General features: G+C 48.7%; 2 protein-coding genes across 2 annotated transcripts in view; one reads left to right on the top strand and one right to left on the bottom strand.

The window, feature by feature from the left end:
* Positions 1-149: 149 nt before the first annotated feature.
* On the top strand, positions 150-9,797 carry COQ4 (coenzyme Q4). The gene is made up of 7 exons (XM_083161142.1): positions 150-497; positions 1,747-1,935; positions 2,397-2,493; positions 4,505-4,607; positions 8,645-8,774; positions 8,849-8,942; positions 9,069-9,797. Exons 1-7 carry the CDS (start codon positions 416-418, stop codon positions 9,226-9,228), a joined length of 855 nt encoding a protein of 284 aa, XP_083017268.1. The 5' UTR covers positions 150-415; the 3' UTR covers positions 9,229-9,797.
* Positions 9,798-10,479: 682 nt separating this feature from the next.
* Positions 10,480-13,657, bottom strand: part of LOC146037173 (uncharacterized) — a 38,946-nt gene continuing 35,768 nt past the window's right edge. The window contains exons 15-17 of the mRNA XM_083161141.1: positions 13,001-13,195; positions 12,767-12,878; positions 10,480-11,832 (exon numbers count right to left, since the gene is read on the bottom strand). Of these exons, the coding sequence (XP_083017267.1) occupies positions 11,706-11,832; positions 12,767-12,878; positions 13,001-13,195 (434 nt within the window). The 3' untranslated portion in view covers positions 10,480-11,705. The remainder of the gene's footprint in view (positions 11,833-12,766; positions 12,879-13,000; positions 13,196-13,657) is intronic.

Below are 13,657 nucleotides of genomic sequence, written 5' to 3'. Positions count from 1 at the left end.
GTGGCCTCTGATTGGCTGCGTTGCAGCAGCAATCCGTGCGCCAATTGGTTGTAGGATTGAGTAGTACCGATTGGCTGTATAGCAGGGCCATGAGGCAAGCTCATTGGCTGAGGCCGCTGTGTGGACGGGTCCTGGTTCTCGCCCCGCCCCATTCATGGCTGATGTAACGAACTGGTAAACACACAGTAACCCTTAGCGTGCCGGCGGGCGCTGGTTGTCCTGGCAACGGCTCTCGATGACGTCTTATGTGCAGCTGCTGGGGTAACTTGGGGTAATGGCCGGTCTCTGGCTGCAGCACCCACTCGGACCGCTAGGTGGCGTTGTATGTCTCTTCCCGGCTTCCGTAGCCGGCTGCTGTCACTTCTTGCTGCACTACAAGTCCCAGCAGGCTGTCTAGCCAGGGTAGAGAGAGAACATGGGGCTGATGACAAGAGGGCTGTGGCTGGCCCCGGCATGGAGGGTTATGAGGGCCGCTGCTGCTCCCCCCATACTTACAGGCAAGTGACTGCCCTGCCCCTATAACCTTCACCTGTCTGACCCTGGAGTCAGGGGGTCAAAGGATTTCTATGCCTGTGGCTGGCTGCTCACCCTGGTGGGGTCACGGGGGGTCACTCTCTCTGCCTGTGGATGGCTGCTCACCCTGGTGGGGTCACAGGGGGTATATTATTACACCTTTTTGTCTCTGGATCCATACTGTATATATCCCACTATCTATCTATCTATCTATCTATCTATCTATCTATCTATCTATCTAATCGAAAGTGATGCATTATGGCCCTTATTCTGGTTCACTCGCAAAGGCAAATTCCTTCCCAAATGGAGAAAACCATGTGCACTGCAGGGGGGGCAGATGGAACATATGCAGAGACAATTAGATTTGGGTTTGGTTTTTCTTCAAAGTGAGATCTATATTGCAGTGTAAAAAATAATGCAGCCAGTATTTTCCCTGCACACAAACAAAATAACTCAATGTAATTCTCTCTGCACATGTTACATCTGCCCCACCAGCAGTGCACATGGTTTTCTCCATTTGAGAAGGAATTTGCGAGTGAACCAGAATAAGGGCCTGTATACACGCTGGCATAATAATATCACTATATAAATAACTTAGATGGATTACTATTGTATGGATTATAGTGTCGGCATACATTCTTACTGTGTTTGTGGGACCCCACATGACGTTACCCAGCAGAGTGTATGAATCAGCTGTAACATCCGTCCTATGATAGCCCGGTATTGCCTCTGTAAACTCCAGGGCTCCGCAGAATCCCACCTCGCTGCAGTAACCAACCTGGAAATGGATCCGCTGGATCTCATTTATTCTCCAAATTGTATGTAAATGACCCCTAGTGACATCATTGAACATAGACTGCTGTATTATAGGATAGTTGACTCCCCATTCCTTTGGTTTGCGCCAGCATGCAGCCCCATAGTTGGCCGCTGGGGTAGGGATGATCAATTCACTCTGTCCAGGATGGAACTGTGAGGGGAAAGGGGCACATTTATATAGGCAGAGACCCCTGTCCAATCAGGTGCTGCGTTCACTTCACAAATGATCAAGTAGACTGATCTGTGGCCTGGGGTATGTTCTTTATTACTGCTGCCTCCTCTTTGGCTGGTGAGTTCAGAAGTGGGCAATGCATGTCATGTATGGAACCTTATGATGTAATTTAAGGTGTGTCACTTTAGATTTGGAATCGGTACCTGCCTGTACATCTTGGCGTTCTTCTTGTTTTTTCCTGGCAGGTTTCCGGCGACCCTGTAACCGGGCTTATACCATGGTGGCAGAGGGACAGGAAGCAGAAGGGAATTTCAGTGCTGGGAGTCCTGAACCTGGTACATTGTACCCAAACCACATACCCACCAACTCTCTGCAGAAGTTTCTGCTGTCTGCCGGCTCAGCCGTGATGTCTCTATATGACCCGTACAGACACGGTAAGGAGCTGCCTGACACCGGTAGCAAATGAGACCTACTGCTGCCTAAAATGCATGTGCCAATATTCCTATACAATCACTGGGAGCCTGTGACATACTGGAGGCCCATAGGCCCTTATTCAGATCTGATCGCAGTACAAATTTGTTCTGAAAATGGGTAATACCATGCTGCACTGCAGGTGGGGCAGATGTAACACGTGCAGAGAAAGTTAGATTTGTGTGGGTTATTTTGTTTCTGTGCAGGGTAAATACTGCATTATTTTTACACTGCAATTTAGATTTCAGTTTTAACACACCCCACCCAAATGTAACTCTCTCTGCACTTGTTACATCTGCCCCACCTGCAGTGCACATGGTTTTGCCCATTTTGTGAAATAATTTGTACTGCGATCAGATCTGAAATAAGGGCCATAGTACCATAGTACTGTCAGGATGGTAAGATTTGTATTTCTACTCTGCAGATATGGTCGCTGTTCTGGGGGAAACCACGGGAGCTCAGGCCTTGCAAAATCTGCATGAAACAATGAGAAATGACCCAGAGGGGCTGCAGATTCTACAGTGAGTTTCTGAAATGTTGTACATATCCATTATGATATAATCCATTCAGCATTAACCCCCGCCACATAGAGAGCAAATATAAGATATATTGTGTGAAGTTGCTGATTTTGCCTTTGAAACTGTTCTGTGACCGGGAATAAACTGACCATTGACTGATGACGGTGGTCGTTATCTAATACCCAGTCTAATGCCTGCTAAGCAGCTGCACACTAGAGATCAGGGGAGGCCCCTCCCTCATCTCAGAGATCTCAGTGACTGGTAGACTGACATACAGTGAGGCCCCGCCCCCACCTCAGAGCTCTCAGTGACTGGTAGACTGACATACAGTGAGGCCCCGTCCCCACCTCAGCTTTCAGTGACTGGTAAACTGATATACAGTGAGGCCCCACCCCCACCTCAGAGATCTCAGTGACTGGTAGACTGACATACAGCGAGGTTCCACCCCACCTCAGAGATCTCAGTGACTGGTAGACTGATATACAGTGAGACCCCGCCCCCATCTCAGAGCTCTCAGTGACTGGTAGACTGATATACAGTGAGGCCGCGTCCTCATCTCAGATCTCAGTGACTGGTAGACTGACATACAGTGAGGCCCCGCCCCCACCTCAGCAATCTCTGACTGGTAGACTGACATACAGTGAGGCCCCGCCCCCACCTCAGAGCTCTCAGTGACTGGTAGACTGACATACAGCGAGGTTCCACCCCACCTCAGAGCTCTCAGTGGACTGGTAGACTGATATACAGTGAGGCCCCGCCCCCACCTCAGGGCTCTCAGTGACTGGTAGACTGACATACAGCGAGGTTCCACCCCACCTCAGAGATCTCAGTGACTGGTAGACTGATATACAGTGAGGCCCTGCCCCCATCTCAGAGCTCTCAGTGACTGGTAGACTGATATACAGTGAGGCCCCGCCCTCATCTCAGAGATCTTAGTGACTGGTAGACTGACATACAGCGAGGTTCCACCCCACCTCAGAGATCTCAGTGACTGGTAGACTGATATACAGTGAGGCCCTGCCCCCACCTCAGCGATCTCTGACTGGTAGACTGATATACAGTGAGACCCCGCCCTCATCTCAGAGATCTGTGACTGGTAGACTGATATACAGTGAGGCCACGCCCCCACCTCAGAAATTTCAGTGACTGGTAGACTGACTAATACAGCGAGGTTCCACCCCACCTCCGAGCTCTCAGTTACTGGTAGACTGATATACAGTGAGGCCCCGCCCTCATCTCAGAGAGCTGAGGGGTAGATTTATTAAGCTTGGAGAAGTGATAAACTGTCTGGTTTTTATCACCGGCCAATCAGCTCCTACCTGTGAAACTACAGGCTTGGTTTGAAAAATGCCAGGTAAGAGCTGATTGGCCGGTGATAAAAACCAGACAGTTTATCACTTCACCGAGCTAGACTGACATACAGTGAGGCCCCGCCCCCACCTCAGAGCTCTCAGTGACTGGTAGACTGATATACAGTGAGGTCCCGCCCCCACCTCAGAGCTCTCAGTGACTGGTAGACTGATATACAGTGTGGCCCCACCCCCACCTCAGAGCTCTCAGTGACTGGTAGACTGATATGCAGTGTGGCCCCGCCCCCACCTAGGAGCTCTCAGTGACTGGTAGACTGATATACAGTGAGGCCCTGCCCCCATCTCAGAGACCTCAGTGACTGCTAGACAGATATACAGTGAGGTCCTTCCTCCTCACAGGCAAAGCCAGCCCCCACCTATGACAGTCCTTCACTGCCATAGGTGGGCTTGCTAGCTGTATATCATCCGTATTGGTACATCACTGCGCCGCGTCAGAAATAGTAATGATTACAGTATGATCATACAGCATGTGTAGGGATCACTAGACACCTGCACATTGTCACATGATGATCAGTAGAAGCCGGCCCAATATATAACATGATTATAACGCCAGACCCGTGTATCGCTTTATTACATATAAGCCAAGTAATAGTACTACGGGAGATGGCGGATTGTCTGACATAGTCCCTCCTCTCCCCCCGCAGAGAACGGCCCCGTATTCTCATGTCTAATCTGGATATTGAGAGACTCCGAGAGTTGCCGGATGGGACGTTTGGAAGAGAGTATGTCCGATTCTTAGATGTCAATGTAAGTCGCCTACGCGGTACACATTATTCTGGTGGTCGGAATGCTCCGCATACAGACTGGTAGCATCATAGATCATAGAGTCACCCCATACCTGGGTACGTAATGTCAGTCCGAAGTAACGTTGCTTCCAGGGAGCAATTAATAGATCCTGCAGGAGTGACTCTACAGTTGGGAATATGTTACTGTTCTAAATTGTGATGCATATGAATTGGATAAACGATCCACCAAACTACCTGGCTAGTCATAAATCCATCCAAGGGAGACAGATATAGATCTCGTTACAAGACCCCTCTCTCTTTGAAGGAGATCTGTGTCCTCTTGACTGAACCCCCTACCATGTCTGTTGCCCACAGTTTGTAAGGAGGTCCTAACTGTCCATTGTCCAGCAGTGAGCTGGTTAAACCACAAGGGTGAGGGCATGAATCTGCAGGGTATAACTGTCTCTCTCTCTCACCGATGGCAAAAGTGCAACTGGCCATCATTAGTGTAAAACTATTCAATGGGTGACCATCGATAGTTTTTATATATCGATGGTCCTCTATTATGTTTGAGTGAGTGGCCTGTGGGCTGGGCTTCCTGGGTGTTGGGGGCAGGGCTATGATCCGTGCCCCGGCACTTTGAAAAAAAAAAAAAGAGCAAAACATCGGTTTTGCTGTGCCATCGATGTAGGGAAACAATCTGGTTCTCCCCATCGATGGCAAAAGTATTCTACTTGGGCCATAAACCATCAATGATTTTGAATGGGGATCAGCGAGAAGGCTGGAAGTGACCCTGTATTCCTGTGCAGTCCCTCACAACAGATTGCCAAGTACTTGGTGTAAGTTAGGTTCTGACATATTATTTCTATGTACTGTATTTCCTGTCTGTTTGTAATTGTTTTGTATTGACCTTGGAATGTTTTGTTTGGATTAAAAGAATTAATTCTAGCGTATTCTCCGTGTCCATAACATATCTAAGCGCCTGTGAGGCCAAACGCTACCTGAGTTTTGCAATTTGGTAAGCCTAGATATAAATAAATGACAAAAGGAATATCGGATATCCATATATTTTTTTTTTATTTCCTTTTGCTGGTGGCAGTGTGAGTTTGGAAATTTTAGCATTCGCACCTGCTGGGGTATCCATAAGTCTCTGGTGGCGATTCAGATTGAGGTATCTGGTGAATCGGCCGACCAGACCGTGACAGGGAATTTAGTGATGAGATGGCAGAGAACAATAATTCCTCATATTCAGGGAGCTTCGCCAGCTTCGGGCCTGAAAACTGCGCTGCCCCCACGGTTGGATCCACGGAACGCATAAAGGAAGCCGGGCTTTCAAAGTGGTGCAGAGCAATAGTGTAATCTATGTAAGGCCACCAGGGGGGCATAGATGCGTACCGTGTGAATACCCATTTCACACTGGCTCTCCTGGGTTTTATTTGCATTTCTCTTATTTCTTTATTAACAGCTTCTTATATAGCGCACACATATTCCACAGCACTGTACAGAGTATATTTGAACATTCACATCAGTCCCTGCACCAGTGGAGCTTACAATCTATATTCCCTACCACATGTACACGCACACAAATTCATTCTAGGGTTAATTTTGTTGGGAGCCAAATAACCTACCAGTATATTTTTGGATTGTGGGAGGAAACCGGAGTACCCGCAAGTACGGGGAGAATATACAAATGCTGCACAGTTAGGGCCATGGTGGGAATGGAACCCATGACCTCAGTGCTGTGAGGCAGTAATGCTAACTATTACATTGTCCGTACTGCCCAGTATATATAACACATGGTGGGGATAGAACCCGTGACCTCAGTGCTGTGAGGCAGTAATGCTAACCATTACACCGTCCATACTGCCCCGTATATATAACACATGGTGGGGATAGAACCCCTGTGCTCAGTGCTGTGAGGCAGTAATTCTAACCATTACACCATCCGTACTGCCCCGTATGTATAACACATGGTGGGGATAGAACCCATGACCTCAGTGCTGTGAGGCAGTAATGCTATAACCATTACACCGTCCGTACTGCCCCGTATATATAACACATGGTGGGGATAGAACCCATGACCTCAGTGCTGTGAGGCAGTTATGCTAACCATTACACCGTCCATACTGCCCCGTATATATAACACATGGTGGGGATAGAACCCCTGTGCTCAGTGCTGTGAGGCAGTAATTCTAACCATTACACCATCCGTACTGCCCCGTATGTATAACACATGGTGGGGATAGAACCCATGACCTCAGTGCTGTGAGGCAGTAATGCTATAACCATTACACCATCCGTACTGCCCCGTATATATAACACATGGTGGGGATAGAACCCATGACCTCAGTGCTGTGAGGCAGTAATGTAACCATTACACCATCCGTACTGCCCTGTATATATAACATATGGTGGGGATAGAACCCATGACCTCAGTGCTGTGAGGCAGTAATGCTAACCATTACACCGTCCATACTGCCCCGTATATATAACACATGGTGGGGATAGAACCCCTGTGCTCAGTGCTGTGAGGCAGTAATTCTAACCATTACACCATCCGTACTGCCCCGTATGTATAACACATGGTGGGGATAGAACCCATGACCTCAGTGCTGTGAGGCAGTAATGTAACCATTACACCATCCGTGCTGCCCCGTATATATAACACATGGTGGATATAGAACCCATGACCTCAGTACTGTGAGGCAGTAATGTAACCATTACACCATCCGTACTGCCCCATATATATAACACATGGTGGGGATAGAACCCATGACCTCAGTGCTGTGAGGCAGTAATGCTATAACCATTACACCGTCCGTACTGCCCCTTTTAATAACATTCTTGCCCACAGGGGACCTAGAAAACCAATGATAGGACTAGTAGTACTGCCTGTAGGGCGACAGGATGAGACGCAGACAAGTAGGTGGGTACTTATGTATTATCTGGGCGCCCGATTTTTTTGATCGGGTCGGAAAAATCGTGTTCATCGCATGCAACCAAATCGCATGCGATGCGATCGACGCAATTTTTACATTGGATTCAATGTTAAATACCCCCCAGACTCCATTTTTTTATTGTATACCCACCCTGTTCATACCCCCACTATCCAACTGGGCATGGAGTTGATTTTATATAGCGTGGCGAGCGGACGCGGATTACTTAAAATGTATTCCGCGTCCGCTCGCCACGCTTCGGGCTCGGTGGCTCGCCACGCTATATAAAACCAACTCCATGCCCACTTGGATAGTGGGGGTATGAACAGGGTGGGTATACAATAAAAAATGGGGTCTTGGGGGCATTTAACATTGAATCCAATGTAAAAATCGCGTCGATCGCATCGCATGCGATTTGGTTGCATGCGATGCAATCGACCCGATTTTTCCAAAAAAATCGGGTCCATCGCATCTGATTGTATGCCTTCAGTTAAGGCATACATCAAAAAATCTGGCACCCAGATACTACATAAGTACCGTAGGTGTCTTAACTGGCAAATATTATTTCTTTTTTGTTACAAAACTTCATTACTGTATTTTCACTTTTTAAAATTATTTCGGTTAATAATATCTACTCAAAAAGTAATTAACCCCATTTTGAAAAATGTTTATTGGGGTGTCTGTCGATGAAGCGCTTCAGATAAAATGATTGTCTAACCCAGTGTTTTCCAACCACTGTGCCGTGGTACACTAGTGTGCCTTGAGCTGTTCTCAGGTGTGCCCCCAGATCTAGAGATGCCCAAACCAGTTTACAGCCACCACCAGTTCAACTGTTATTTACTGGTCTCTTCTTTTCATGTAAAGGGCCAATGTCTTTTATTTTTGTTACCTGTGGGGACCAGTCTGATTGTTTTTTCTTTATATGGGGGCCAATAGTTTTTTTCCTGTGTGGGCCAATGTCTTTTGCCCTGTGGGGATCTCATGCTGTGCCTTGGCAATTTTAAAATCTTATTTAGTGTGCCACAAGGTAAAAAGGTTGAAAATCATTGGTCTACTAACCTTTGCTAATGCTTCCACCTGGCCAGTATCCTGCAATAACCCCGATGTTGTGATTTATCTCCAGCGGGTCACCCCAGACACCCGCATGCCTGTGAAGTTTGTAGATAATGAGGAGTTGGCATATGTAGCCCAGCGGTATCGGGAGGTCCATGACCTAATGCACACGCTACTGGGGATGCCAACCAACATGCTAGGTGAGTGCACCGCTGCCTGTGGCAGGATCTCGCCAGGAGGTCAGCAGCTGCTGACACATCTGTCTCTCCGGCAGGGGAGGTGGTGGTGAAGTGGTTCGAAGCCGTTCAGACAGGACTGCCCATGTGTATCCTGGGAGCCGTATTTGGGCCTCTCCGCCTCAGTGCCAAGTAAGATAAGAGAACTTAACAGCCGCACATCGACTTATCATTGTGTGATTTCATCAGTGTGTACTGTAGTGGTCCTGCCAGTTGGGGGCATCACATGATGCATTTACACTCTGATTGTTTTTGTAGGAGGAATCAGAAACTGCTGGAGCTGGTTCCCTGGGCGGTGCAGAATGGGCGTGGCGCCCGCTGTGTCCTCAATTTTTACTACGAGAAACGCTGGGAGCAGACGGTGGAGGCGCTCCGTGCAGAGATCGGGATCCAGCCTCCGCCGCAGATCAAAGTCTGATTTACTGTGTGTCCGTGACTGGTACATCAGGGTACGGACCCGCCTCTTGTAATTGGGTACTGCTTCAGGATTGGACATAAGATATCCTCCAATCACGGACGGAGGTGCTGGCTGCATGTGTACGAACAATGACAGCACTGACTGTTGGTACATCTCCGGCCTAAGCAATCATTTCCATTGTGATCTAGTGTACAGCGCTCAGTCTTGTTCTATCCTGCAGCATTAACTAAGAAGATGCATAAACTAGTGGCAGCCATTCTGCGAGCTTCCTGTGCGTTCACTAGTGTCTGCACCGAGGTATGAGGCACATGGTACCTCAGTCATTTCATTAGTTCCAAAGGAGTTGATAGGCTGAATGTTAGCAGCCTTCCTGCACCTAGTTGATATGGTCAGCGGACAGTGCTGCAATCCTGCCGCTGCCGTAAGTGACCTGTTTTCACCCGGATTGGCCTTAATCTGTTTGCAGGGCCAGGGACTTTCCTCACCGATAAATCTTACGCCCGACATTAAATTCTATGAGTGAAATATTTTTGCTATTAAAGAAAATAAATTTTGTGGCCTGAATGACAGCCATTTTGTGCCGTGTTCCTGTCATGTGAACGTGGTTGGTGCTCCGGTATAGGACCTGCTGCACTTTCACACCATAACACCAAACTCCACCAGGTTTTAAGAATATCCATGCTTGAGTCCAGATGGTCGGGGCAGGCAGATGATGTCACATGACGCCCGCCCCCAATTCATAGAAGAGCGGCCATCAGTCCTGGCTTGCCTTCATCTGGGAACAGAGAAAAAATCAATCGATGGTTGAGCAACCATCAAATGATTTGTCCTCTGTGAGCGGATGTTTAAGGGTACACATCCACTTGCAGCATAGCGAGGGAACTCGGGCGGCAGGGGGAGCATGCGCCGCTGGGGCAGTGTTATATACCCAGCCTAGCATTAGGCCCAGGCGGGGGGGGTGCGCTATGGTGCTCACCCGCTCCACCGTGGAGGGGGGGATGCCGCTCCGTCGCTCCACTGGGGGGGGGGGGTGCCGGGCACTACGGCGCTCACCTGCTCCGGTCGCTCCACGAGGGGGTGCGCGGTATTGCATAGCGGGCCACAGCAACGTTCAACGTGAGGGGGCGGGTGTGATGCGGCTAGGGCCGCGGAGTAACTCCACGGGGGGTGATGCGGAGGTGTCGGCCACCGAGTCGCTCTGGGGAGTGGGGAGTTGCTGCTAACCTCCATCTACAGGGACCTGCTCCTAACTGCCGCCCTGCAGTGGCCGGCACCCTAGGCAAATGCCAAAGGCTGCTTAGTGGTGGCGCCGGCCCTGATTGAGCTCATAGCATGTACAATACTATTCAGCACCCTACACGCCGGTCTCTGCTCTGCTTACAATCTATATTCTCCACCTCACAGAGTGGGACCAACACCTTGACCCCAGTGCTGTAGGGACAGCAAAGCTAACCACTGTGCCACCGGGTGTCCATATCCTCTATATATACCGTATGTCTAGTGTCCGTGTGACGAGGAAACACTGCCATCTGCTGGCAGGAAGCGAAACTACATCAGCTGAAACTACATCTCTTTCTCGCACATGCACAAACTCAGAAGGTAGCAGACTAGCTTTCGAAGCTTTTGCGTCAAACGGGCTTACTAGTGGACTAATAATCTCCATATGAATCCAATGTATACAGAAACATAAGCTTGCGCTACTCCAGGTAATACTGTAGGTGTAACCGGCCGACGCGATAGGAGATTTCTCCTATACGAATGTTGGTAGAACCAGAGCTGCTGTCTGTGGCCTACACTGGGGTTTGCTGGGAATGTGCCCTAGAACACCGCCTGGCAATAAAGGACCTCTCCTATGCTGGACTATGCAGGACAGCTGATTGGACAGCAGCCCAACCAGCCAATTACTGCTCTTCACTTATAAATGCGCTAAAATATATATTTTTATTACAAAAAAAATAAATCACATTTCCTGTTTCCTTGACAACCATATCCGACTTTATCGGTGATCACGGTGCTGCGTCCTTTAGGTTCTACTGATCTCATCTGCACGTCACACGGAAACATTGCGATCTGCGCCCAGTAATTAATAGCTGTGGAAAGTGAAGGCTTCTGTAATTTCAGTCTACATGAGTAACCCGGAACGCTGCTGGCACAGCTCCGCACGCCTCGCCATTGTCCCCGAGCAGATCTGAGCCGCACACATTCCCATAACCGGCGTTGGGCCATTATTCCCTCTTTTCATCTCCGTACAGCACTAATTTCCCATTGTCCCCGTAATGATACGTTCCAACAGCTCATGGCGCCAGCAGTTGCTCCATCCGTCTTCTGTGGCGCAGAACGTGACACCTGATCAGTGTTGTTGGCCACTGGGGGGTGGTTTTATTCCTGTATGTGTGGGTGTTGGGTGACTGCAGCCGTACGTTCCCATGTTGCACAGCCCTCATAGGGATGACGGGTATGTGGGTGCTCCGGTGCGGTCAGTGGTGCGGGCGGACTCTCTGTGGCATGGCGTTAGGGGGAGGTAGAAGTCGGAATGTCACCTTGGAGTCTCCAATTAGGGCTTGGATGTCTCTGCGTAGATTTCTGGACAGCGGCCTCTTACTCCTGGAAGCAATGAGAGACATGATATCTATAAGGGATGCGGTCATTTGGTCTACAGCATGATGGTCAGCAGTCATTAGGTCGACATGGGGAAAGGTCGACTTGGTTCTAGGTCAAAAGGTAGTTAGTTCGGCAGTGTCTAGGTCGACAGTCAAAAGGTCGACATGGGATTTTTCACTGTTTTTTTTGAGCCGACATGTGCTGACAGGCAGTATTTCATGCACTACCATCCACTAGGATAAAATAGTGTGCCGAGCGCAGCGAGGGGATGCGGTGCACTTTAAACTGTGCCCATGTCGATTGTGTTGACATTCAGGTAAAAAAAAACAGTGAAAAACCCCATGTCAACCTAGACATTGTGGAACTAATGACCTGTCAAACTAATGACCTTTCGACCTTTTCCCATGTCGACCTAGACCCATGTCGACCTAATGACTGTCGACCATCATGCTGTAGACCAAATGATCCCAACACATATATATATATATATATATATATAATAGGGCCTAGTTAGGTGCAGATGGGGAAAAAAAAGCAAACAAGGTGCAATTCAAGGGGGTAAATGCATTTAATTTTCTGGCTGCCAGGAGACTGCTGGTTTCAGAGAACACCACCCCCTGCCTGCACACCACCCCCTGCCTGCACACCACCCCCTGCCCGCATGCCACCCCCTGCCCGCACACCACCCCCTGCCTGCATTTGCGATTGCAATTTCAAAAGAACAATGTGACTATCAGTCGTTGCCCCTCTGCGACTGCAGCCTGAGTAAGTCTAACTTTACTTGTGCTGCCCGACCCTCTCAGCGCAGTCCCTGGCATGGTCACTTAAGGAAAACAGGGGCAACACCCCTCGGGACACTAGGCTGTGGTCACAGAAGCGATCCATAGTGAATGAGGACCAAGAAGACATTCAGTCCCCAGGAAGCTCTGTCTCATACCTGGGTCCTTTAATGGCTTCTATTGACTTCCCTTCTGTGGTCTTTAAACCCTGAAGCTGTGATAGGTCTGAGCCGGGGAGACTCCAGGAGCGCTGTCTGGGAACAGGAAGACCTGGAGACAAAACCAGAGTTTAAGCTGAAATTATTTGGAAATGGGTTTTTCTTCTGTTTGTACTGGGTGGAAATTAGCTGGTTCCCGCTCCAGTACTGACCAGCCATAGGACCATGTCTTACCGGCAGGACGTGACAGTAGCACATCTCTGTCCTTCCGCTCCAGGTTCTTGGAAATTGGAGATAGATGAGACAGTATATGCTCATTATTGGTCGGGGGGCACTTCCCAGTAACATTACACAACTTCCCATCTCCGCTTCTTAAAGTTCCAGTGATGTCCCAAGCATTGATCTTCATGTTCTTGTGTCTGTACCTCACTAGGGGATATGCCAAGATCATAACAAGATAGGTGATTAACATGCATGTCCTTACAGATTGTAGTAGGTTACACATATAGACTTGTATTTATAGAATGGAACACATGCAGGAGTGGTACAGGCCGCACCTTCAGTCAGGGTAAATATTGATTCCACTGCGTTTCGCTATTTGCAGCAGTACTGGCCGCACCTTCAGTTAGGATGAATATAGACATTGACGCATTTCGCTATTTGCAGCAGTACTGGCCGCACCTTCAGTCAGGGTGAATACTGACAATGCGTTTCGCTATTTGCAGCAGTACAGCTGCAGATTGTATGAACACACCTCAGCATATAATGGACACGTCTATCAGTTACTATGTTGCAATGTGTCAATCTATTATGTGTTGTAAACCCGAAACGAACACGTTAGTCAAAGCTGTGATCAAGGTTTCAGCTTAAACACTGTCATCAGCATCATAA

This window comes from Crinia signifera, chromosome 9, assembly GCF_055691185.1.
Source record: "Crinia signifera chromosome 9, ASM5569118v1, whole genome shotgun sequence".
NCBI lineage: Eukaryota > Metazoa > Chordata > Amphibia > Anura > Myobatrachidae > Crinia > Crinia signifera.
Note: the sequence above shows the minus strand (reverse complement) of the source record. Positions and strands in the feature narration are given on the sequence as shown.